This window comes from Vipera ursinii (genome assembly GCF_947247035.1).
Source record: "Vipera ursinii genome assembly, chromosome: 2".
Classification (NCBI taxonomy): domain Eukaryota; kingdom Metazoa; phylum Chordata; class Lepidosauria; order Squamata; family Viperidae; genus Vipera; species Vipera ursinii.
The window spans coordinates 17,879,408-17,906,807 of NC_139513.1; the positions used below are offsets into that span (position 1 = coordinate 17,879,408).

At 44.2% G+C, this 27,400-nt stretch overlaps 1 protein-coding gene across 1 annotated transcript in view; it reads left to right on the forward strand.

Annotated features, from left to right (window-relative positions):
* The window catches only part of LOC310636105 (complement C4-B-like), an 89,136-nt gene that overhangs the window by 27,718 nt on the left and 34,018 nt on the right, over positions 1 to 27,400 (forward strand). Inside the window, exons 11-25 of the mRNA XM_083355632.1 lie at positions 2,208 to 2,378; positions 3,618 to 3,797; positions 6,568 to 6,750; positions 8,515 to 8,670; positions 10,085 to 10,211; positions 12,206 to 12,277; positions 12,905 to 13,096; positions 14,163 to 14,271; positions 15,955 to 16,025; positions 18,323 to 18,462; positions 19,322 to 19,531; positions 20,640 to 20,691; positions 23,756 to 23,845; positions 25,109 to 25,312; positions 25,737 to 25,812. Coding sequence (XP_083211758.1) covers positions 2,208 to 2,378; positions 3,618 to 3,797; positions 6,568 to 6,750; positions 8,515 to 8,670; positions 10,085 to 10,211; positions 12,206 to 12,277; positions 12,905 to 13,096; positions 14,163 to 14,271; positions 15,955 to 16,025; positions 18,323 to 18,462; positions 19,322 to 19,531; positions 20,640 to 20,691; positions 23,756 to 23,845; positions 25,109 to 25,312; positions 25,737 to 25,812 — 2,033 coding nt within the window. The remainder of the gene's footprint in view (positions 1 to 2,207; positions 2,379 to 3,617; positions 3,798 to 6,567; positions 6,751 to 8,514; positions 8,671 to 10,084; positions 10,212 to 12,205; positions 12,278 to 12,904; positions 13,097 to 14,162; positions 14,272 to 15,954; positions 16,026 to 18,322; positions 18,463 to 19,321; positions 19,532 to 20,639; positions 20,692 to 23,755; positions 23,846 to 25,108; positions 25,313 to 25,736; positions 25,813 to 27,400) is intronic.

Below are 27,400 nucleotides of genomic sequence, written 5' to 3' on the forward strand. Positions count from 1 at the left end.
TTGGTTAAGTTTCCGCCAGGCACCCCTGGCTGAGGAATTCTGGGAGTTGAAGTCCACAAGTCATAAAAGAGCCAAGTTTGAAGACCCCTGAACTAATTGAATCAGAAGTGTCTGTCTGCAATTAAATTCAGTAAATCAGGTAAACCCTAAGGTGGCATGAGTAAAAAAACAAAACAAAACACAGGAAAAAAGGATGTCAACTTTTGTAAGCCATCCAGAGTCACTGAGAGTGGGTAGGTGGCCATATAAATCCTATAAATAAATAAATAAATAAATAAATAAATAAACTTTTGAGAGGCTGGAGACAAGTAAGGACAATGTGTGCATCATCATCATCATCATCATCATCATCATCATAATATAATGATGATGATGATGATGAAGAAGAAGAAGAAGAAGAAGAAGAAGAAAAGAAGAAGAAGAAGAAGAAGAAGAAGAAGAAGAAGAAGAAGAAGAAGAAGAAGAAGAAGAAGAAGAAGAAGAAGAAGAAGAAGTTGGAAGGGACCTTGGAGGTCATCTAGTCCAACCCCCTGCTAAGGCAGGAAACCCTATAACATTTCAGACAAAAGGCTGTCCGGTCTCTTCTTAAAAACTTCCAGTGTTGGAGCATTCACCACTTCTGGAGGCAGGTTGTTCCACTGGTTAGTTGTTCTAACTGTCAGGAAGTTATTTTTCCTCAAGAACTGGTCAGGGCTGAATTTGCATCCTGGGCAAGTCAGTTGTGTGAATCCGACACCTCTTTGGGGTTTTAGAGATACAGCTTCTAATCACCAGAGGTCATTGTTTTGGTGAAACATATCTTTAAAAGCAGAACCATCGTAATGGATCATCTGAAATGCAATTGGAAAGCTGTAGAAATTCTTCAGGCTGTTTGTGGAAAGATTTTAAAGAGTGGGCCAGAATCCATTGGGGAGATGAGGGGTGAATTGCATTTTTAAGGGGCTTCTGCCCTGCCCTGCTTATTACTGGAGTTGGTATTATCAGACAGCTTTTCACAAATTGGAGAAAAATCCACACTTAGCTGAGTTAATCCCAATTCCCCAACCTATAAGAGGAGAATTGTGGGAGATGTAGTTCACCAAAATCTGTAAGTCCAAATCAGCGCTCTGTGGATGAGGGAGCATGTATGGAACTCATTCATCTATTTTTATTGATTTATTGCCCATATTTCTACCCCACCTCAATCCAGAACTCTCAGCGGGTTCTTGCAGATCAATCTGCCCATGTGAATGTGTTCATTATTGCAATTGTGCATATGTGGCACGCCTCAGCTGTAGGTATGCAATTAAAACCCATAAAGTTTCACTGGGCAGCCAATACATTTGAATTATTATGACGGGAAGTACAGTCAGCCAGAGGTTTAAACTGGATTTAGTATTTTTATCCAGTAACCAAGTATTTCTCCAGGACCTGGGCTAGGCAGATGTTGTTGTTTGATGGCATTAAAGATATCGTGGCAGGATGTAAGCCTTTCTAAGAAAAGCAGACTTCTGAAATTGACTGGTAGGGCTTTAGTCAATGCCGGTGGTCTTCGAATGGTTCTCCAGATGTTTTGGGATTCTATCCAAGGACCCTATTATTATTGGTACTATCTTTGCTTTCTCATGCCATGGTCATTCTACTTCCATTTGAGGGTCTTTGTATTTTGTGATTTTTCTCCAGTTATTCCTCTTCTTTTTCTGCTGTCTCCAGGTATTGCAATGTCTACTACAGGGGTGTCAAACTCAATTTCATTGAGGGCCACATCAGCATTGTGGTTGCCCTCGGGGGGCCAGGTGGGTATGGCCAGGGTGGGCATGTCCTACTGGGTGGGCGTAGCTGGAGTGCATATGGCCTACTGGGTGGGTATGGCCAGCTCTACATCATTGGCATCAAGAGTGCCTATGGGGGCCTGGGCAGCAGTGGGACAGATCTGGGGGTCTCTGGCAGAAGGAGGGTCTCTGGGCCAGGGCCAAGGCAGCGGGGACCATTCCCTCACTGTTTCCAGGGTGGTTTCGGGGGCCACATGAAACCACTTCATGGGCCGGATCTGGGCCCCGGGCCGTGTGTTTGACATGTCTGGTCTACTATCTAGACTTTTTTGTCTTTTTTATCAAGACTTGCTATGTCTGGACTCTTATGTGGCAGGTATTTGTTTGAATTCTAAAACTTCAGAGTATTTATCATTATTAATAAAAACTGTCTGGGTTTTCTTCCACTTCCTCAAGGCTCGAATCACTCTGCCGGATGGCTCAATAGCCCCCAACCTCCCAGTCCACTTCAGAACCCAAATAACCGGGGCAGCATCTCCCATGGATCAACAGATGAATACCGATAAGCAGGGAATCGTGAGCTACAGAATCAACGTCGGTCAAGGGTCTTCCTCAGTCACTGTCACGGTATTGCTCCACCCATCCAAAGGGAGGGGAGAGGAGGGGTGGGAGAAAGACAGTTGCAATTGACCTGTCTGCTAGATCAATTGAAAATGAACCAGTGGCTTGTGTCACACCGCTTTGATGATGACAATGCACTTCACCATGCTGCTACAGGGTGGTTTCATTCCCAGGCAGGAGACATATATATATTTTTTTGCGGAAGGAATTTCAAACCTTGTAAGACGTTACGAGAAGTGCCTCAATTTGAATGGCGGTTATGTCCAAAAGTAATGTAATGTTGTCGTTTTCTAATGTGTATAATACCAGTTCTGTATCTGCGACTATCCGTCATTGGTAACCAAAAGGAGGTTTATTTCAGAATAGAACAGAACAGAACAGAATAGGAAATGGAAATGGAAATAGAATAGAATAGGAAATGGAAATGGAAATGGAAATAGAATAGAATAGAATAGAATAGAATAGAATAGAATAGAATAGAATAGAATAGAATAGAATAGAATAGAAGCAGAGCAGAGCAGAGCAGAACAGAACAGAACAGAACAGAACAGAATAGAATAGAATAGAATAGAATAGAGCTGGAAGGGACCTTGGAGGTCTTCTAGTCCAGCCCCCTGCTCAAGCAGGAGAACCTATACCAGGGGTGGGCAACCTTGGCTCTTTTATGACTCGTGGACTTCAACTCCCAGAATTCCTGAGCCAGCATGGCTGGCTCAGGTGTTCTGGATGTTGAAGTCCACGAGTCATAAAAGAGCCAAGGTTGCCTACCCCTGACCTATACCATTTCAGATATGCATACTGTACACACATGCCGTATGGGTAGTCCCCATTCAAAGTTGCAATGGCACGGTAAAAAGTGAATTATACCACAATTCACACTCCCGACCGTTGGAGCATCCCCATGAATAGGTGATCAAAATTACAGACCCTGGGCATTTGGCATGTATCTATGATGGTTGCAGAGTCCTGGGGTCATGTGATCACCTTCTGAGACCTTCTGGCAAGCAAAGCCAGTGATTCTCTTAAAAACTGTGTCAAGGAAGGTCATAAAATGGGTCAAAAGGCACTTAACCTGTCTTGCTTAGCAACAGAAATTTTGGGCTCAATTGTGGCCATGAGTCGAAGACTAGCTGTACATGGCACTTTCCCAACCCAGAAACCAACAAACAATCAATACGTCTGCTCTTGATTCCCCTTTGTCTATGTGTCTATAAAACAGCCTGACTGTTTTTGTTTTTCCCACAGCTAACAGCGGGAAGAGAGAGTCCAGCAGAAGCAACCCTGACCGCCAAACCCACCAAGTCCCCCGGAGGCAACTATCTGATCATTGAAACTTCCCAAAGTTATGGCTTGAACATTGGAGATACCCTCAGAATTGGACTGAAACCCGTTGGATCAAATACCGTCACTGACATCTATTACATGGTGAATCCCTTCAGGGGGTTTGATGGGAGGTGTTCACGAGACCTGGTGGTTTTCTCTGTTTATACACAAGTGGCTTGTCCTGCTAGTGTAGGTGGGAGTCTGCTTGGAGAACTGGGCAGAAGATTAGCAGAGGGCATCCATCAATTGCAGCTAGCAGTCTGGAGACAGGATGAAAACGCCTTAATTAATTAATTAATTAATTAAGAGCCTTGGTGGAGCAGTGGGCTAATGCCTCCTTAAGTAACACCAGCTGCCTGCAATTAGTGCAGGTTCGCATCCCACCAGGCTCAAGGTTGACTCAGCCTTCCATCCTTCCCAGGTAGGTAAAATGAGGACCCAAATTGTTGGGGGCAATTAAGCTGACTTTGTAATAATGCCGCTTGGGGGTGTGTGTGAAAGCCCTAATAAGCAGGCATATACATAGAATGAAGGCTACTGCTAAGCTTGTAAGCCGCCCTGAGTCTTCGGAGAAGGGCGGGATATAAATGGAATTTTAAAAAAAATTGCGCATCACACGGACACACTTAACTATAGCTTCAATTGGGAAACTCTGAGAATCCTAGACCAAAACCTCTGGAGAATTCCTGGAAGCCTGTTACTCAGACAAATCAGCCATCAATAGATACACAGAGATAAACAACATCTACATAACATTCAAAAGAGACAATCGAAAAGATAAAAGGGTAATAAAAAGACCACAACAGCTCCTCACTAGCAACCAACTCCCTGATAAACAGAGATGAACACCAAGATTAATGTCAGATCAGCAATCAAGAAGTAAACAATACCCCAATCAAAGAACTACCAACACAGAGAAGCAATCAAACCATAAACAACAGCCTGATCAAGAAACTATCAAGACCTCTCCCACCAATACTGACACACCAAGCTCCTAGTACTGTATATAAAAAGAGAGCAAACCCCATTTCCTTTTAGCACTGATGATGTAACCTAGTAGGGTAATGAATACATGTTTTTTTTCCTTACCTTTTCCCAGCATGAAAACTGGTTATGGCAATGGCACTTAGACTTATATACCGCTTCACAGTGCTTTACCGGCCTCTCTTAAGTTTCTTAGCCTTCTCTAAGCTTCTTAGCCCTCACTAAGTTTACAGAATCAGCATATATTCCCCAACAATCTGGGTCCTCATTTTATTGACCTTGGAAGGATGGAAGCTGAGTCAGCCTTCAATCGAACTCCAGAATGTGGGCAGAGTTAGCCTGCAATGCTGCATTTTAACAACTGCGCCACCCCAGCTCCTATAAAGTGGTCTATTATTTTGTATAATTTTCCAAATATATTGTAGCTAGATGTATTATCACATATGTAGCATCATAGGTGGCCTCCCTCCCTCCTATCTTTTATTCCCACATCAATAACCGTGTGGGATCGGTTGGATGAAAAGATGGCTAGCTCAGAGCTTCCATTGTTGAGGGCAGCTTACAACCTGGGTTTCCCCACACATTCCTCACCAGACCACATCAACTTTTGAGATGAGAGGGAGGAATAGAATAGAATAACAGAGTTGGAAGGGACCTTGGAGGTCTTTTGGTCCAACCCCCTACTCAGGGAGGAAACCCTATACCATTTCAGACAAATGGTTGTCCAGTCTCTTCTTAAAATCTTCCAGTGTTGGAGGATTCACAACTGTTCCTCTGGTTGATTGTTCTCACTGTCAGGAAATTTCTCCTTAGTTCTAGGTTGCTTCTCTCCTTGATTAGTTTCCATCCATTGCTTCTTGTCTTGCCCTCAGGTGCATTGGAGAATAGCTTGACTACCTCTGCTTTGTGGCAACCCCTGAGATACTGGAACACTGCTATCATGTCCCCCCTCATCCTTCTCTTCATTAGACTAGACACACCCAATTCCAGCAACCGTTCCCTATATGTTTTAGCCTCCAGTCCTCTAATCATCTTTGTTGCTCTTCTCTGCACTCTTTCTAGACTGGTCCCATAGTTGGCCAGGAAGAACAACCTTGGTCTCTCTATGCTTAGTCGGGCACCTTCACCTTTAGACCACAATGGATTTTCAACTGAGAGAGAAGGATTGACTCAGAGCCAAGATTATCCTCTCACTTGCTCCCATTCTGATTCCAGCACTTTAAACTTTGTGCCATAGCGGCTTGTTATGGAGCAAAATACAGACAGTCCTCAATTTGCAACTGTTTTGTGACCATTTGAAGTTTCACCCTAACTGAAAAGAGTGACTTGTAGCCATTTTTCACAACTTACGATTGCTGCAGCATCCTCGTAGTCATGGGTTCAAAATTTGGGCACTTGGCAACTAGCGTGTATTTATGTATTTATGACAGTTGCAGTGTCCTGGGATCCTATGATTGCCTTTTGTGACTTTCTGACAAGTCAAGTCAAGGGGGAAGCCAGATTTATATAACAATCGTGTCACTAATTTAATGATGGCAGTGATTCACTTCAACGACTGTGGCAAGAAAAGTTGTCAGATGGGGCAAAACTCAACAAACACCTCACTTAGCAACAGAAAGTTTGGCTCAAGTATGGCCGTAATTTCAGGACTACCTATACCAGGGGTAGGCAACCTTGGCTCTTTTATGTCTCATGGACTTCAACTCCCAGAATTCCTGAGCCAGCTATGCTGGCTCAGGAATTCTGGGAGTTGAAGTCCATGAGTCATAAAAGAGCCAAGGTTGCTTACCCCGACCTATACGGAGTGACTTGATTATTTTTTTAATATCTGGAAGATATTGCCTCTGTGCTAAAAAAACCTGTTTTTGATTTGACCATTTTCCTGCAGGTTTTGAGCAAAGGGGACATCATCTCTGTAAACAGAGCTCCGGCTGCCACTCTTACAGAAGCCCCTATTCGTATTACAACTAGTCTGATGCCAACATTTCGTGTTGTGGCCTATTACCATCTTGGGGATGAAATTGTCTCTAACTCCATATGGTTGGAGGTTGTCTCCCGCTGCGAGGGGAAGGTATGTTGAATTTTCAGGAGGGGGTTGCGTTCCCAAATCCACTCCAGTGTTTTGTGCTAGTGATTTCTTTCTAAGATAGTCAGCTGTTTCACACATTGCCACAAAACCACATTCTGTTCTGTGCTTGGCTTCCTTTTGGAATAGAATAGAATAGAATAGAATAGAATAGAATAGAATAGAATAGAATGGAATGGAATGGAATGGAATGGAATGGAATGGAACGGAACGGAATGGAATATAGAATGGAATATAGAATGGAGTGGAGTGGAGTGGAGTGGAGTGGAGTGGAGTGGAGTGGAGTGGAGTGGAGTGGAATAGAATAGAATAGAATAGAATAGAATAGAATAGAATAGAATAGAATAGAATAGAATAGAATAGAATAGAATAGAATAGAATAGAATAGAATAGAATAGAATAGAATTCTTTATTAGCTATATGTGATTGGACACACAAGGAATTTGTCTCCGGTGCCTAAGCTCTCAGTGTACATACAAGCAAGCAACAAATGATAAATCATGATCATAATCATCATAAAAATATCTTCATCATAAATCATACAACAGGTAGTGATAGTCATAGGGTACTAAATAACCAAACAACATAAATCGTACTAGGATACTACATGAAACAATTAATATAAATTGTAAGATACAAGCAACATATAGTCATAAGAAGATAAGGAGATAGGTTATAGGAAAGATGAGGAGAAGAATAGCAATACAGCCTTACTAGGTAGTTTGACGGTGTTGTGGGAATTAGTTGTTTAGCAGAGTGATTAGGGTGAAAATCCAGATGCTTAGATTTCTAAATCATGATTTATGTTTTAGTTCCATTAATTGAGACTTATTCACTTAAACAGGGCTTGGATTGATACAGTAGATACTTCAAATCATTGTGTTAAGCAGGTCTCAACCAGTTAGACCAGGGGTCCCCAACCTTGGCAACTTTAAGACTTGTGGACTTCAACTCCAGAATTCTGGGAGTTGAAGTCCACAAGTCTTAAAGTTGCCAAGGTTGGAGATCCCTGAGTTAGACCGTTCAGGCTATTTGTACAACCTAAATATGTTCACAGACACTGTGTTACTAACTAAAATAGTCACCATAAGTGTAATATCATCAAAACAAAAATACAAAAAGCGGACAAAATTGTTTTAGGACTATAACCATACAGTAATAAATGAGACCTTCATGGGGTTATGGGGTTGAGGCAGTGTTTGAAACTATGGAAAGTCATGAAAAATAGGTAACTGCTGCCAGATGTTATTTTGCTTTAATTTCATTCACTTATTTTACTTTATTTCCTGTGATCAAAATTTGCACACTTGGCAACTGGCCTGTATGTATGACAGTCGCCGTGTGCCAGGGTCATGTGATCACCTTTTACGAACTTTTGAGGAGCAAAGTCAAAGGGGGAAGCCAGATTCACTTAACAACCATGTTACTAACTTAACAGCTTCAGTGATTCACTTAACAGCTGTGGCAAGAAAGGTCGTAAAATGAGGCAAAACTCACAGATGCTGTTGTTTAGCAATGTCAATTGTGGGCTCAGTGGTGGACCTAAGTCAAGGACTACCTATATTTAGGCCAACTTTAGGCCAAGCAGGCCAAGCAGACTTCCTCCATTAATTTCCAAATATTTCTGAAAACACTTCTGGAATTCCCTGGTAACTTATGAAGTTGTCACCTCTTCCCGTCTAGAGATCCAGGAAGAGGTTGGGGTTGGCTGTCCTACTTCTCCCTTAACTCTGTCTTTCCAATCTTCAGCTGGAGATTCGCTCCTCCGCAAACATAGACCGCCTGCAGCCTCAGTCACGCCTGCCACTCACCATAAACACGGATGCCAAATCCTTTGTCTCTCTCTCTGCCACGGATGCTGCCGTTTACGCCCTCAACGGGAAGAATCGGCTCACACAAGGGAAGGTATGGTCCCTTCTGCTTCAGCCACTCTCCTGGGGTGTTTGGGAACACGAGGCCTTTCTTCGACTCCTTGTGTAATATGGTTGTGATGGTTGTGAATGTGATGGGCATGTTTGAACACCTGAGGGTAAGGCGAGAAGATATTTTATTTTATTTCATTTCATTTCATTTTATTTTATTTACTTTATTATTATTATTATTATTATTATTATTATTATTAATAATTTTTTTATTATTTTATTTTATTTATTATTTTATTTTATTTTATTTTATTTTATTTTATTTTATTTTATTTTATTATTTTATTTTTATTTTATTTTATTTTATTTTATGTTATTATTTTATTTTATTTTATTTTATTTTTATTTTATTTTATTATTTTATTTTATTTTATTTTATTTTATCTTATTTTATCTTATTTTATTGACTGCCCATCTTATCCCAAGGTAACTCTGGGTGGTTTGCACTATTAGAAAGATAAAATTTTACAAAACCTACACATAATAAAAACTAACTCATAAAACAACTAAACACAGGTAGTCCTCAACTTACAACTGTTTGTTTAGTGACCGTTCAAAGTTACCACGGCTCGTTCAGACACTTGGCAACTGACTCAGATTTATGACGATTGATTTATGACAGTTGCAGTGTCCCCCAGTCGGGTGATCCCCTTTTGCGACCTTCTGGCAAGCAAGGTCAATGAGGGAAGACAGTAGTAACCACTATGTTATTAATTTAACACCTTGCCATGATTTGCTTAACAACTGTGACAAGAAAGGTCGTAAAATAGGGCAAAACCCATTTAGCAACTATTTCGCTTAGCAACAGAAAGTTTGGGCTCAGTTGTGACTACCAGTCGAGAACTACCTGTATACAGCCCTAATCAAAAGATAGGGAGGGAATAGGATGAAGAGGGGGTGAGGTAGGATCTGTTATTAGTCTGTCAATGGCCCCCAATGTGAAGACACTCCCCCCCCCCATTGGAGCCCCAAGCCAGTTGGTGGTGCCAGGCTTTTAAGTTCTTGCAGAAGATCAGGAGGATTGAAGTAACAGATGGAAGTTTATATTAAGGAAATATCCGAACTAGAACTAAGGAAAAAAATATTGACAGGAAATCTTTGCTAGTTATGTTTGCACCTGTTCTAGTTCTAGTTAAGTTGACTGGGAATCCTGGGAGTTATGGTTCACACATCTTGAAGTTGCCAAGGCCGAGACATGTTGGCCCAGTGAAACATCATACATCAATAGGAGCATTTTTTCTTTTTCTTTTTCTTTTTCTTTTTCTTTTTCTTTTTCTTTTTCTTTTTCTTTTTCTTTTTCTTTCTCTCTCTCTCTCTCTCTCTCTCTCTCTCTGTCTCTCTCTCTCTCTCTGGTCTTACCATCTTCTTCACGTATTTATTTTTCCTCTCGAAATCAGGTTTTTGAGGCCATGAAAAGTTATGATCTCGGCTGTACTGCTGGCAGTGGGGAAGATTCCCTGGGTGTCTTTGCCGATGCTGGTCTCTCAATTCGTTCTGGTGGGCAGCAAAGCCCACTCCGGAAAGGTAAGTAAAAAATCCTAAACGAAAATAAAGGAATTTGGGCAATTATCAGCCGTTCTATCCTCACAGTCATAAAGAAAATGAGCAATACAAATTACTCTTGGTCATCTCAAAAAGACATAAGGTTAAAGCTGTCAAAATCTTGCAAGGAGAATGCCTTTCCCACCCCCCCCACCCCCTTAGATTTGTGCCCTCTTGTCTGAAATTTCAACCAAGTCTCACAAATGTTGTCAACTGAAAGATTAAGCCATGCATGCCTAAGTACACACAGGCTGACAGTGAAACTGGGAATGGCTCATTAAATCACTTATGGTTCCTTTGGTTGCTCCCACCGTTACTCAGATAACTGTGGTAATTCCAGAGCTAATACATGCCGACAAGTGCTGATCTTCGGGGACGCGTGCATTTATCAGACCAAAACCGACCCGGGCTCGCCCCAGCTTCTTTGGTGACTCTAGAACAGGGGTGTCAAACTCAATTTCATTGAGGGCCGCATCAGCATTGTGGTTGCCCTCAGGGAGCCGGGTGGGTATGGCCTGGGTGGGTGTAGCCTACTAGGTGGGCATGGCTAGAGTGCATATGGCCTACTGGGTGGGCGTGGCCAGCTCCACATCATTCGCATCAAGGGTGCCTATGGGGGCCTGGGCAGGAGTGGGACAGATCTGAGGGTCTCTGGCAAGAGGAGGGTCTCTGGGCCAGGGCCAAGGCAGTGGGGGCCGTTCCCTCACTGTTTCCAGGATGGCTTCGTGGGCCACAAGAAACCACTTCGTGGGCCGGATCCGGCCCCTGGGCCTTGTGTTTGACATGTCTGCTCTAGAATCTAGATAACCTCGGGCTGATCGCCCGCCCCTGTGGTGGCGTCTGCCCTATCAATTTTCCATAAGACTGAATGGCTGTACGTACCGGCAAGCCAGGAGAGTCAGAACGTCCCACTGCTTAACATTGGGGACAAGTTACTTCCCCCGGCTGATAGGGCCCGCAACCTGGGTGTCCTCCTAGACTCGCAGCTCTCCCTGGAAGACCACATTGGAGCTGTGACCAAGGGGGCCTTCTCCCGGGTTCGACTAGTTCGCCAACTACGGCCTTATCTAGACCTGGATTCCTTACGTACAGTCACCCATGCCCTTGTGACATCTCGCCTAGACTATTGTAACGCTCTCTACATGGGGCTGCCCTTGAGATCCACTCGGAAGCTTCAACTGGTGCAAAGTGCGGCGGCACGGACACTCTTGGGAGCCTCCCGATACTCCCATATCACACCTCTCCTCCGTGCGCTGCACTGGCTTCCGGTTGCCTTCCGTGTGAAGTTCAAGGTGCTAACAATGACATTCAAAGCCCTACATGGCATGGGTCCGGACTACCTACGGGAGCACCTTCTGCCGATGTCAGCACCCCACCGTCCTGTGCGCTCCCACAGAGAGGGCCTCCTCAGGGTGCCACCGCTCAAGGAATGTCGGCTGGTGGCCCCCAGGGGGAGGGCATTCTCAGTGGGTGCGCCAGCCCTCTGGAACACCTTACCTACCGAAATCCGGATGGCCCCTGACCTCCGTACCTTCCGTCGCGACTTAAAAACTTTTTTGTTCCAGCAGGCTGGCCTGGCATGATAGCGTTAATTGGGGTCCCAGTTTGTGTGCATTAGTGTTTCTTATTATTTTATTGTTCGGTCTGTATACCTTCCCTTCCTCTGTACACCGCCCCGAGTCCCTCGGGAGAAGGGCGGTTTATAAAAACTAATAAATAAATAAATAAATAAATAATGACAGCAGGAAAGTACCATTGAAAGTTGATTAGGGCAGACGTTCGAATGCGTCATCGCCGCAATCATTGGCGCTAATTCACTTGCTTTACTATTTGACAAATATTTATTTTGTTCTTTTGTTTCTGAGGAAACCGCCCCTCTCCTTTTCCATTAGGAATCATTCCTTTTTAACACTGTTGGTGGGGTTTTATTCTATTGTTTTGAGTTTCTGTTCGTCTTGCCCTGTTCGTTCCCACAGCGCATGGATGCGAAGAAAACGTTTCCCGGAAAAAGCGGTCCCTGTCATTTCAACTTGAGATGCAGAAGAAGGGTAAGATGAAACAACGAGGTTCTCTGTTGCAATTCTAGGAACACAGTTGCTCCAATTTAAACAAAGAAATTTACTGGGGAGAGGCAGAATAGCAATAACATTTAGGCTTGCATACCGTCCCATAGCACTTTACAACACTCTGTGGGTGGTTTACAATATAGAAGCATTATTTGCATATTGCCCCCAACAATCTGGGTCTTCATTTTACTGATCTCAGAAGGATGGAAGGCTGAGTCAACCTTGAGCCCCATTAGGATCGAACTTCAGGCAGTGGGCAGAGTTTTGCTTGCAATATTGCACTTTAACCACTGCTCCACCAAGGCTCGTATTTAATGCCTAGAGGTAGTCTTCATTTAACATCCATTCATTCAGAGACTGTTCAAAGTTACAATGGTGCTAGAATTCTGGGAGTTAAAGTCTACCCATCCTAAAGTTGCAAAGGTTAAGAAATGCTGGCCTGATATATCAGAAAGAAAAATTTGGAAATTGCTGGGCTAGACTAAGCAGAATTCTAAGAAGGGAACGTGAAATGTTGGCTTATTTTTACCTTTATTTCTTTTGTTTCTGCATTTTATATCCACTATTATTTTATCTTCTTCTCTCTCCCCGCCCCCCTCTCTTCTGCAGTTGACAAATACCGTACACCTGATCAGATTAAATGCTGCAAGGGTGGCATGGTGCTGCTTCGCAATGCCTGGACATGCGATAAACGTGCCAAAAGGATTAAGGACACCCAGTGCCATGAAGTTTTCCTTGACTGCTGCCTCTATGCTGCTAAATTACGTCGCCAGTCCTGGGGGTCCCATGGTCTTGCAAGGGGTGAGTATGGTACCCTGAGCCAGCTGAATAGGAGAAGAGAAAAGGTTAGATGAGAAAAGGAAATCCTGGTGTTTGAACATCAATTCCTGTCAGCCCCCAAAACAGGCTTTATAACAAAGAGTTCCAGCTTAAGTGTTCTTCCTCACAGCAGCCATAGTATCTTTTAAAGTTTAATTGAAAATAAGGTCTAGGGGTGACACGAGAGCAGCGTTCCAATATCTCAGGGATTGCCACAAAGAAGAGGGAGACAACCTGTTCTCCAAAACACCTGAGGGCAGAACAAAAAGCAACTAATCAAGGAGAGAAGCAACCTAGAATTAAGGAAGGAAAACAGGTCGTGAAGAGGATGGGTAGTGTCCCAGACAATCTTACGGACCCTGCTCAAACAACGCTTCCGTGGATGGGAGGGAGGGAACTGCCAATGATCTTTTCGGCCATCCTCACCACTCTCTGCACCGCTTTTCTGTCTGAAGCAGTGATGCTTCCAAACCACACTGTGACGCTGTATGACAGGATGCTCTCAATCGTCCCTCTGTAAATCATAAAAAATAATCTTAACAATACATCTAGCATAAAACCTACAATATTAAAGTAGTGATAAAACAGTGAAATTCCAGGGAGAACACAATTGTTAAAACTTCTGAAGTTAGAGGCCTGAAAACCATTCCTCTAAGGCAGGGGTCCCCAAACACCGGTCCATGGACTGGTACCGGGCCGCGACATGCCAGCAACTGGTCCGCAGAAACAAGGAAAGCCCCATCCGTGGGATGCAGGCAGCACACAAAACCACGCAGTCTCCAGTCTGTGGAAAACCCTTTCTCCACAGAACCGGTCCCTGGTGCCCAAAAGGTTGCGGACCTCTGCTCTAAGGCAGGGGTCTCGAACCTTGGCAACTCTGAGACTTGTGGACTTCAACTCCCAGAATTCCATGGCTGGCTAAGGAATTCTGGGAGTTGGAGTCCACAAGTCGTAAAGCTGCCAAGATTGGAGAACCCTGCTTTTAAGGTTTTTCGGAAAAAGAGCAAACTGTAATCTTTAGCCAGTGACTGTCTCTTTCTACATGTAGTCCAAGATGAAGAGGAAGAAGACTTTTTTGATGATGAGTATATCACATTGCGAAGATTTTTCCCCGAGAGCTGGCTCTGGCAAACCTTCACTGTGGATAAAACCCTCACGTGAGTAGAAGAGAAATCCATTTACAAGTCACATTTCCTTTCTTGGGATAGGATGAATGCTTCATCTATGTCAGATGTTGGGCTCCAGGGAACCTCAAACTAGGCTCTGGGCCCAAATATTTGCCTGTGTAACTGCAGTAGTCCTGGACTTACAACAGTTCATTTAATAACCATTCAAAGTTACAGCGGCACTGGAAAAAGTGACTTATGGATGTTTTTGACACAACTGTGGGAAGTCAGGTCCCCAGAGAAGGAAATATTAAAAGGGCAGAAAAATATATTTCCTAAAAAGATAACGAAGAACCAGGAAAGCATGCCCAGATTTCTTAATAGTCCCAGGCAGTGCTTTTTTTGTATAAGAAAAAGGTGCCGGAACTCACACATGTCACACAACCCGCCTTGCCTATCCTAAAAGGTTCCATCCAAAAAAGGTGCCGGAACTCCGTTCTGAGCGTTCTATGAGAAAAAAAAGCCCCAGGTCACCTTCCCCCAAGCAGAAAACCAGTTCTATATATATGCAAATATAAACCATTAGGAAGGTTGCAGCTAGAACAGACATGTCAAAAACACAAGGCCTGGGGGACAGATCCGGCCCACGAAGTGGTTTCATGCAGCCCGCAAAGCCATCCTGGAAACAGTGAGGGAATGGCCCCCACTGCCTTGGCCCTGGCCCAGAGACCCTCCTTCTGCCAGAGACCCTCAGATCTGTCCCACTCCTGCCCAGGTCCCCATAGGCACCCTTGATGCGAACGATGTAGAGCTGGCCACGCCCACCCAGTAGGCCATACGCACTCTAGCCACGCCCACCCAGTAGGCCATGCCCACCCAGACCATACTCACCCAGCCCGCAATGCTGATGCGGCCCTCAATGAAATTGAGTTTGACACCCCTGAGCTAGAACATTAAGAAGACAAAGACCTGAAATCTACATACCCCACCCAAAGTCTAAGACAGGACACAATAGGAATTCCATCAGAATTCCAGAAAGGCATAGACTCAGGTCCAAAGTTCATGATACAGGAAATAGCCTCAAACAGGAACAGGAAGCAACTCCAAACAAAAGGATCCAGAGGGTATAAAAACCCACTCCCTACATGTGGTCTGCCCTTCTTTCTGCCAGCCATCTTCCTGTCTGGTTCTCCTCTTCAATAAACTACAACCTTCTTCCCAAAGCAGTTGCCATGTTTATTCCCAGCTTGGATGAACCATGAGGAAGACTTTTCTTCCAACACAATCGTGGTGGCATCCCCATCCTCAGGTGATCAAAATTCAGACACTTAGCAACTGACTCATATTTACAACAGTTGCAGGATCCCCGGGTCATATGATCACCTCTTGCGACCTTCTCCCTGGGGAAGTCACATTCACTTAACAATGGTGTTACTAACTTAACAATTGCTGTGATTCACTTAACAGCGGCGGCAAGAAAGGTCATAAAATGGGGGAAACTCACTTAACAACCGTCTTGCTTAGCAACAGAAAAGTTGACCTCGATTGTGCTCGTAAGACGTGGACTATCTGTGAAGGGGTCTCGGGGGTCTGGGATGAGGGATTAAGGCAAGGGTGAACAGTCTTAAGGATAACCAGTGACTGCATTAAAGATTTTGAAGAGTTTGATGGTCTTGGTGGCAATGTCTGTGATACAGAAAGAGGAAGAAAGCTTCTTCTTGGTCTTTTTTTCAGAGAACAATTTCATCTTCCCGATTCCATCACCACGTGGGAGATACAAGCAGTTAGCATGTCTTCTGAGAAAGGTAACCATTAATGACTTCTGCTTTTTTTCAGGAACCAGACACCAATAAACTTTGCCTCTCAAACATGTAGCTCAGGGATCTCCAAACCTATTTAAGAGTTGTGGACTTCAACTCCCAGAATTCCTCAGCCAGCCAGGAATTCTAGAAGTTGAAGTTCATTAGTTGTAAAGTGGCCAAGTCTAGAGATCCCTGTTCTAGTCTCTTAATTCTCAGGACTTTGACCAAGCTAGCTAAGATTAATGGGAACTGCAATCCAATAACTCTGGAGGCAGAATAACAGAGTTGGAAGGGAGCTTGGAGGTCTTCTAGTCCAACCCCCTGCTCAAGCTGGAAACCTTATATCATTTCAGACAAACGGTTGTCCAATCTCTTCTTCTCCAGTGTTGGAGCACCCACTTGTGGCTAGAAAAGGTTGCTTTGAACTGTGTCTGTCTCGCCAGATGCATTGGGCTCCATCTCTCCTGTACAGGTTGCCCTCGACTTACAACCATAATGAAATGTCTGAAATGTATAGGGTTTCCTCCCTGAGCAGGGGGTTGGACTGGAAGACCTCCAGGGTCCCTTCCAACTCTGTCATTCTGTTTAACATAATTTAAGGATCTGCCCTAACTGACTGTCTGGTTTACCCAAGAGGAATGACACCATCCTAGTTCAGTTCTTTCCCCACAACACCACAGTGGCTCTTGAGCTGAGAGAGGAAATCTCTGTGGTTTAGGGCAGGGGTCCCCCACCCCCAGGGGGCAGACTGGTACTAGTCCGTGGTCTGTTGGAAACTGGCCCACACAAGCGACAGACCAGCGAGTGAAGTTTCATCTGCGCATGCACAGGACCTGGGTCACACGCATGAAATCATTCCCCCCACACCTCCCCCCGGTAGGTCCACGGAATACAATTTTTCTTCTGAAGCCGATCCTGGGAGCCATAAATGTTGGGGGCCGGTGGTTTAGAATAAATCAAATGCAGGTAGTCCTTGACTTATGACCACTTGCTTAGCAGCTGTTTGAAGTTATGACCTACCTGAAAAAAGGATCCAAAGTTCTACACACCCACCCACATGACCCACACTGTCATGTAACCGCACTTCAGGATCTTGGCAAAAGAGACACATTTACGGCTGTTGGCAGTGTCCCACTGTCACAGGCCTGCATTTTACAACAGTTTTACTGAAAACTGTCAGTTACTTCTGGTTTCCGGCAAAACCAGGCCATAACAAACAAAGAGGTCCACTTCAGAACCATGCAGTTCATTTTACGACTGATGCGTTTGCTTAACAGCTGCCTCAAAAAATATTGTAAAATCAGGTCAGTCAGGTGCAGAACCAGTGGTGGGATTCAAATATGTGAACAACCGGTTCTCTGTGTGGATGCCATTTCCAGAAGTCCATTCTGGGCCTGGGCAACAAAAAATTAGCTACCAGTTCTGCCGAAGTGGTGCGAACCTGTTGTGATTCAGGGTCAGCCTGTGGGTTCGGCAGTTGGCTCGGATGACTCAGAGGAGGAGGAGGGGGGTGTTGGAGAGGTTGCTGAGGGTGTTGGAGAGCTTGCTGATGAGAGCCCTCAGCCAGGCCCCTCCCACCTGGTCACGACGCAGACCCAGCTGTGTGAGCCTGACAGCGTGGATGAAGATGACCCACAGCTGGCCATGTTCAAGGACGCCCAACGCAGGAGGCAGTCAATCAGGAGTAAACAGAGGAAGGCAATGGGGCACCTCGTAAGGAGGCAGAGAGAAGCCACGCCCTGAACTGTATAAAAGGGGAATGCGTGGGAGGGCTGGTTTGCTGAAGGCAACCGCTTGAAAAGCTCCTGTTTCATGGTTCGTGTTTGCTCTCTTTGCTCTGTGTTTTTATGTTAATAAATTTGGCAGGCTTAATTCCAGCCTCTTGCCTTCTTGTAAAAGGGGTTGTCCCTGCCTTTTCTGCAGGGCCTGTAGCAGGCTGGTACAGAACAGAACCGGCTGAATCCCACCACTGTGTACAACTATTATGCCTTACGACTTCAATGGGCGGGCTCCATTACGGTCATAACTCAAGGACTACCTGTGCTGGATTTAGATGAACTGGTAGCTCAATCCATCCCCAGGACCGTCTGAATATTTTATTTTTTTCTGTTTCTACCTGTTTCAGGGCGTCCCCAGCCAAATGATGGCTTTTCAGTTCAAGATTTAAACTTCCCGTACCATAATTCTGATGTTTCCTTAGCTCCGTGCCTTGCTTATTTCTCTTTTGTTTAGCAATGGAGTTCTGTTGTTGCACAACCTGCTTCTCTTTGCTAATGCTGAGTTCTCCCTGTGTTTTTTAGGGATTTGTGTTTCAGAGCCTTTCAAAGTTACAGTCTTCCAAGACTTCCACATTTCTCTCCGGCTGCCATACTCTGTGAAACAGTTTGAACAGATAGAGCTTCGTCCAGTGTTATACAACTACCAATCTGATCCACTCAGCGTAAGTGACGTGAAAATCCATAAAGGTAAAGGTAAAGGTTCCCCCGCACATGTGTGCTAGTCGTTTCCGACTCTAGGGGCCGGTGCTCATCTCCGTTTCAAAGCCGAAGAGCCAGCGCTTGTCCGAGGACGTCTCCATGGTCATGTGGCCGGCATGACTAAGACGCCAAAGGCGCACGGAGTGCTGTTACCTTCCCACCGGAGTGGTCCCTATTTTTCTACTTGCCTTTTTACGTGCTTTCGAACTGCTAGGTTGGCAGAAGCTGGGACGCGTAACAGGCGCTCACTCTGCTACGCGGCACTCGGGATTCGACCCGCCAAACTGCCGACCTTCTGATCGACAAGCTCAGCGTCCTAACCCACTGAGCCACCGCGTCCCTTACGAAAATCCATACAATGATGCAAAAAATATTGCAGATTAATATTGCAATGAAACCAGATCTGTTTCTAGAATATTAGGTTTGGTGGACATTGAGTTAGAAAAGCAATATAGAAAAAATACTATATTGAAAATACATACATGCATACATATACATACATACATATATACATATATGCATACATATGCATATGTATATGTATATGTATTACATGTATTCCTCAAATTACAACTTTTTTGCTGTGGAAATAATATGCATTTCTTTTTGCACTTAATAATCTTTATCACCATTTATATTAACAAAATTCCCTGTATACTTTCAGATTCTTTAACTTTTAAGGGAGGAGTACTTCCCCCCCATCTATTTTAAAACACTAAGCTTTTCTTTAAACACATTTCTAGAATCAAAACTTTGTAATACTGTACATCTAATACAGTTTAATATTTGAACACATCTTGTTTCTCATTTTTTTTGACTTAGGTCTCAGTATATCTGGAGCCGGCTGAAGGCATTTGTTCCCCAGCAACGCTTGGCCCAGCACGGAAACGCAAGGTGGAGGTGCCAGGGAACTCCGCAATTCCTATACCCTTCGTTCTGGTGCCCATGGGGGCGAATGACATCCCCATCACTGTTGTTGCTCTTGGTGAATGGGGGATAGGGGACAAGGTTTCCAAGAAATTACTGGTCGAGGTAAGAAGCTTCAGATATAGCCAACAGCCTCAAACCCACCAAGGCTCCATAATTTCGCTCCAGATGCAAAATGGTGTTAAGACAGGATTTAAAAAAAAAAAACCTTCCAAAATCACAAAACTGTGTCTCATTTATTTCGGCCATGTCATGCTAGAGAAAGCAATTATGTTAGGAAGATTTAGCGGTAAAAGAAAAAAGGAAAGCAGGCCGCCAAAGAACACGGTGTCTGGACACCATGAAAGCTGACACCAGCCAGAGCACAGAACAACTGAGTGGAGCAGGGCAAGATTGGAAAATGCGGAGAGACCTGGCCCATAGAATCGCCAAGAGAGGGGCAGGACTGAATGGGTAACATCATTATCATCATCATCATCATCATCATCATCATCATCATCATCATCATCATCATGATTGAGTCTTCTCCAAGCCGAGGGTTAAACTTGCCTTTTGAATCGGGTGCTGCATATTGCCAAAATCGGAGGAAGGAGGATCAAGAAACGGCAAGGAAATCCTGGCTGATTCCACTCTTAATCATAGCTAAACATAGCAATTTTAAATGACAAAGGCTTCGCAAATCCTGCTAAAATGCAAAATCACCAAATTTACACAGCAATTTTACAGGGTTTTCCTGGATTAGAGACGAGGAGACGCAAATATCCTGCAGCTTTTATGCAAAATCCTCCAGACAGATGACCACATTTGCTAGCTGGGCAGATATTTACTGCACCCACTTGGGTCATGAATACCATTCATCTTTTATCAGTTGATAATAATAGCTACATAATCATGCCACAGTAAAACTTGGAAGTAGAAGGAACTAAAGATTACAGTTAAAGGAGAATGATCAAACTCACTTTGCTTCTTTCTAGATTCACTTCTTCATAAAGTTCTTTTCCTTTATTATTTTTTCTCTCTTTTCTCTTTCTCGTTTTCTTTTTTCTTATCTGCACCTTCGACTTGTGTCTTTTCATCCTTTTAGGGTTTTTTTTAGTTTGATAGTTGTTGTGTTTTTTATTATTGTAATTATAATTCTTAATAAAAATACTGTTAGGGAAAAAAAAGAATCTGATGCTTAGCCGCAGCGTTTTTATTTCTTATCCCTTTTCAGAAAGAGGGTGCCATCAGGATAGAAGAATATAGCATTCCTCTTGATAGTAAAGGTAAGAGATTGTGTCAGAGGTAAAAATTGTATTTATTACTTCAGGAAATAGCTCTGCAAGAATTGGTGTTCACTACTCCAGAACAGCAATTAAGTCCTTCCAATATAGGTAGTCCTCGACTTACGACCACAATTGAGCCCCAAAGCTCCCGTGCTAAGTTAGATAGTTGTTAAGTGAGACTTGCCCCCATTTTACAAACTTTCTCGCCACAGTTGTGAAGGTGAATCCCTGAAGCTGTTAAGTTACTAACACGGTTGTTAAGAGAATCCGGCTTCCCCATTGACTTGGCTCGTCAGAAAGTCACAAAAGGGGATCACATGACCCCAGGACACTGCAACCGTCATAAATATGAGTCAATTGCCAAGTGTCTGAACTTTGATCACACGACCAGAGAGATGAAAAATCGTTATAAGGCACTTTCGAATGAAGGCAAATACACGTGTTCCAAGATAATAATGAGGCGAGATTGAATTTGGTTCTGTCGAATTTGGACCAGAGATTTACTCTTCCGAGCTTTCAGACTCCTGCTGGAGTCCATCTTGAGGGAATTTCTCTCTACTGGAATATATGCTGTTCTGTGAGTCGTGTTTACCTGGTGCCTTCCTATTGGCTGATTGGTGTGTTGATGGCTGGCGATTGGCTGTTGTTTCCTTGTGCTGCCAAGCACCCTCCCCTCCGCAGTATTTGATAAGCTGGTGGTAAATCAGCATGTCTGTTAACTGACAAGGGGCCCGTTTCCCAGGCTTCCATCATATCCCTGGCTCTCTTTGTACCCGCATGGCCAATGAACTTAGTTGCTGTGAAATTAAATGTGGGTCCTTGTTCATTGCAATGTGAGGCTACCAATAAACTCGGATTTCCTCATCTGACTGCCCACTTGTATTCTTGCAAGAAGCTCACCGGTGAGCGAACCCAGTTCAATCTCGCATAAGTCCCTTTTTCTCAGTGCTGTTGTAAATTTGAATAGTTTACCAAATGAACTGTCATTAAGTCAAGGACAGGGTTGCGTTTCCCAGGAAGGCATCTGTTAAATAGTGGGCTCTTAGGTGCAGGAATGACGACACGAGGCTGAGTACAGGATAACTCATACTTTATTTCTTGCTAGAACTGTACTGAAGCATGGGCTGCAACCAGCCGCAATATATAGTCTAGCCCACAGGTCTGCAACCCGCGGCTCCGGAGCCGCATGCGGCTCTTTCAGCCGTCTCCTGCGGCTCCCAGTCCTCTGCCATGTGCAGTCCAAAAAAAAAAGTGGGACTAAAAAAGTTCAACCAATCAATTCAAATATGCAGGGTAGGTGCATATCTCGCCTTGGCTCCACTCTTCAGTCAAACCCTGTTCTGCGCATGCGCGCATGTACGCACATGCGCACACATTTTTTGCGGCTCCCAGTTTTTCCTTTTGTGAGGGAACCGGTTCCGAGTGGCTCTTTCACTGTTTCAGGTTGCTGACCCCTGGTCTAGCCCCTAGGCGGCAGCCAATAGGTTTGAACCAACTCAAGCCGCCTGGGGCTAGCCAATTGCAGGACAGGAGACAGTTAGTCTGGGTTGCTGGAGAGCTGTTAACTGCTCCAGCAACCCACGTGGTGTATCACCAAAACCCACTATATAACAGCATCCTTAAAGTCAATCTGCAGTAAGTTTTGAAAGATAGCTCAACCTGCTGGACTATCCATTTCCCTCTGCCCCGAGCCTATCTATCTATCTTACACTATGATTGGTGGATGTCTTCCTATAAGCAGGGGATGTTTCCATGTGAGGGAAGGGGAGGAAAGCCAGAAGGCCTCCTCCCTGTCTTTAACAAACTCTTTATGCCCAAGATAAGGAGAGCTTCACTGAACAGAATAAGGCCGTGGTGGTGAACCTATGGCACGTGTGCCACAGTTGGCACGCAGAGCCCTCTCTGTAGGCACGCGTGCTGTCACCCCACTCCTAAGCCTTCAGGTGGGTTTTATAAAAATTTTTTGCTTTAGGCCTGCACTGCCATGTGCAAAAAAAAAAAGGTTCAATCAATCAATCAATTTCAACTTCTCACAGGAAAAAAAAGATCTCACAAAGTTGGAATTGATTGATTGAACTTTTTAGTCCCACCTAGTCTGCCGTTACCACCGCAGCCATGCCCACCCAATGGGCCACTCCCACCCAATGGGCCACACCCACCCAATGGGCCACGCCCACCCGGCACCCGATGATATATAAGTGGGTTTTGGGTTGCAGTTTGGGCATTTGGTTTCTAAAAGGTTCGCCATTACTGAGATAAGGATTGATAGTGGGAGTAGCAAATTTTAGTTCGATACTAGACAACCCATGACCTGTTGGCTCATCCTTTCAGAAATATTTCCTTATCAGATTTCTGAATGCCTTCAACAGTGACAGAATGTCTAATGTAATTTAAAAGTCCATAAAAATTCAGGTATTCATTCAGAGATGTATCTGTCTTAAAAACAGATCCGGTTGAACTGTTAGGCACAGTCAAACACCAACACAAGAAATCTTTTAGGACATTTTGTATTATGTCCCCAGGCCCTTTTATGATAACTTTTTATGTCATAAATGTTTTTTGAAATCTGCCAAATTTCAAACCCCTGAAATTCATGGGACCCAGATTTTGGACGCATTCTGTAAATTATCCCATTTGAAGTACATTGGTTCACAATGTGGTGCACCATTTCGCCCAGTTAACAATAGGTAGATTAGAACAGAATGGAATTCTTTATTGGCCAAATATGATTGGACACACAAGGAATGACAGGAACCAGAGTTTTCATAGGATATACTTTCCAGAGCATGTTGACTGTTCTTTAACTTGGCTATAAGGAAGGCCGAATGGACTAGAAATGAAAAGTTAGGCAGCTACTGCCCTTAGCCAATGCAAATTTCTTCTGGGTGGTCCTTCTATATCTGTTCCAACATCTGGCATGTCTGAATGAAGGATGACATTTCTGAGGGAGGGAAGGAAGCTATCAGAGGCAAGATTTCTAAATGATTTGCGAGGGCTTTAGAAGATGCTACACCGGAGCAATATGGAGCTAATCTTTTGCCATCCTTTCTTTCTTTTGGGTTAGATGAACGCACCAGATCTGTGAAGATTTTAGGTGAATTGCCATCCAACGCCATTCCTGATGGAGACTTCAAGATGAGTGTCCGTCTGACAGGTGAAGAGCAAATTTGAGGTTTTTGATGCGAAGAGTGCTTAGCTTTCTATTCACTACCAGGGCTGCAGTGGTGTCATTTCAGATAAGCTTCCCCAACCAGGCCCTCTTAACAGAATAATAGCATAACCAACCTGGAAGGGACTTTGGAGGTCTTCTAGTCCAACCCCTGCTCAAGCTGGAAACCCTATGTGTTGCCATTCCAGAGATCTGGTGGTCCAATCTCTTCTCAAAAACCTCCAGTGTTGGAGCTTTCACAACTTCTGGAGGCTAGTCGTTCCACTGATCAAGTTCTATCAGGAAATTTCTCCTTACCATAGTCTCTCCTTGATCAGTTTCCATCCATTGCTTCTTGTCCTGCTTTCAGCTGCTTTGGAAAATAGGTTGACCCCCCCTCTTTTTTGTGGCAGCCCCTGAGATATTGGAACACTGCTATCACATCACCCTTAGTCCTCCTTTTCATTAAACTAGACATGCCCAATTCCTACAACCATTCTCTGTATGCTTTAGCCTCTGTATGTTTTAGTTTGTTGCTCTTTAAACATATTGGCCTACGTCTGTCCATTATCTGCAGTCAGCCTGTTTGATCATACTTGCTTGGGAATAATGGGGGGGAATAATTCCACATAGCTGCAGGATACAGGAGCGGGGGAAGCTGATTTAGCCTTTGGTGGAGATTTTGTCTGAAGTTGCTACTTAGATATTTTTTAGATGCTGACATATATTATTCTGCTGGTTTCAAAATGAAATAGCAAGCATCGCTGCATTTTGCTTATTTTTACTGAACAGACTCTGATCCGACTTTGCTGGCTCAGAACTGCATATTGTGGCAAAATGAGCTGGAAATAAATTTAATGAATAAATAAAAATATTATCTGTGGGGAAAAAAGGTGACAGTTTATAGCCCGGACCTCAAGTTGATACACCTGGGAGTTCAATCTCATATTAGGAGTGAAGCTACGAAGAAGCTTTTATTGGACTTGTCAGGATTTCATTACAGGTAGTCCTCCACTTATGACGACCACAAATAGCCCATTGCTAAGTGACACGGTCATAAAGTGAGTCATGCCCAATGAAGACATTTTTTTTGCTGCATTGAGTTAAGTGAATCCAGATTGCTCCATTGACTTTACTTTTCAGAAGTCAGCTGGGAGGGTTGCAAATGGCAGCCACGCAATCCCAGGGTCAGGGCAGCTGTCATAAGTACAGGTCAGTTGCCAAGTATGTGAATTGCAATCAGGTAACCATTTGTTCATCTTCACACAGGATTATTTCCTGCTGACACCATTCAGAGTTCTCTGGATGCCGATGGCATCTCCTCCCTGCTGCGGGTGCCACACGGATGTGCGGAACAGACCATGGTATTGATGGCCCCTGCAATCTATGCCATGCAGTACTTGGACCAGACAGAACAGTGGCTCAATCTGAAACCGGAAAGCAAAGAAGTTGCCTTAGCAAATCTCCAGTCAGGTAGATATGATACACAAGGGGAATAGGCTGTATGATCCTTAAGAACATTGGAGGGGATACCCTTTATCAGCCATATCAGCTGATAAATCAAAAAGAAACGCCGGCATTAATTGATAAGGGTCTGTATCATCACCCTACTGGCTTTCTCTGGAACCGGGCTCTCCAAACCTGGCAACTTGAAGACTTATGGACTTCAGAATTCCCATGCTGGCTAGGGAATTCTGGGAGTTGAAGTCCACAAATCTTCAAGTTGCCAGGTTTGGAGACTCCTGATCAGCAATGACCAGCTGATAATATTCTCCTTAACCAACAATTCTCTGTTCAACGTGCCACTCAGTGAGAGAGAGCGTAGATAGAAAACCAGCCTTTCTCCTTCTCAAAAAGCACCATTAAGTTTGTCTCTCTTTCATTGTTTGCATTGCAGGCTATACTAGAATCCTCACTTATCGGAAAAATAATGGATCTTATGGAACTTGGGCCCTTACCCCCAGCAGCACCTGGTAAGAGCCAGCCCTGCAGAAGAGGTTGGGTGTCAGCCACAGGGAAGAGAGGAATGACCTTGAGTGGGGATCATAGAGTTGGGAGACACCAACTATCTGTGCTCAGGGTGGAATGCACTAGCGCCTCTCTGACAGTGTGAAGATCTCTAATGAAGAGAAAGTCACCATGTCATATGGCTGCCTGTTCTGCTGAGTGACAGCTCTGTTTTGCCCAGGGTCAGGGCAGTGATCAGGTGCCAGGCAACTGGTTCTTTTGGATCCAGAGACATTGAACTGTCCAGCAGATAGCAATAGCACTTAGACTTATATGCCGCTTCACAGTGCTTTTACAGCCCTCTCTAAGCAGTTTACAGACTCAGCATATTGCCCGCCCCCCAATAATCTGGGTCCTCATTTTACCGACCTCGGAAGGAAGGATGGAAGGCTGAGTCAACCTTGAGCGGTTGAGAATTGAATTGCAGGCAGCCGGCAGGCAGCAAAATTAGCCTGCAGTACTGCATTCGATCACAATGAGGTGGTCACTGACCTCGAGCCAGACATCCTAGAATGTGAAGTGAAGTGGGCCTTAGAAAAGCTGAGCAACAACAAAGCTAGTGGAGGTGACAGTATTCCAGCTGAGCTATTCAAAATCTTGTTGCGGGTGAAGAAGGAGAGTGCAAAACTTGGGTTGAAACTTAACATTAAGAAAACCAAGATCATGGCATCCGGCCCTCTCAATTCCTGGCAAATAGATGGGGAAGAAATGGAGGTAGTGACAGATTTTATTTTCCTGGGCTCCAAGATCACTGCAGATGGGGACTGTAGCCAAGAAATTAAAAGACGCTTGCTCCTGGGGAGGAAAGCCATGGCAAATCTAGACAGCACACTAAAAAGCAGAGACATCACCCTGTCAACAAAAGTGCGTATAGTCAAGGCTATGGTCTTCCCAGTTGCAATGTATGGCAGTGAAAGTTGGACCATAAGAAAGGCTGAGCGCAAAAGAATTGAGGCCTTTGAACTATGGTGCTGGAGAAGACTCCTGCGAGTCCCTTGGACTGCAAAGCGATCAAACCGGTCAGTCCTAGAGGAGATCAATCCCGACTGCTCTTTAGAAGGCCAGATCCTGAAGCTAAAACTCAAATACTTTGGCCACCTAATGAGAAGGAAAGACTCACTGGAGAAAAGCCTAATGCTGGGAAAGATCGAGGGCAATAGAAGAAGGGGACGACAGAGAATGAGGTGGCTGGATGGAGTCACTGAAGCAGTAGGCGTGAGCTTAAATGGACTCCAGAAGATGGTAGAGGACAGGAAGGCCTGGAGGAACATTGTCCATAGGGTCGCGATGGGTCGGACACGACTTCGCAGCTAACAACAACAACAACAACTGCATTCGAACCACTGCGCCACAAGGGTCATAAATAAGGGGTGATTTTAAGCTTTACTATTATCTCAAGCAAAGAGATTTAAAAGCATAACATCAAAAACGTATCTACCAACAAAATGACACCCTAATCTCTGTCAAGCTGCCAAGAGCTCCTTAATGACAGCAGAGGTACGCCAGTGGTGGCCAATTTTCACAGTATCTAGTGCTAGATACCGTGCAAAAGTT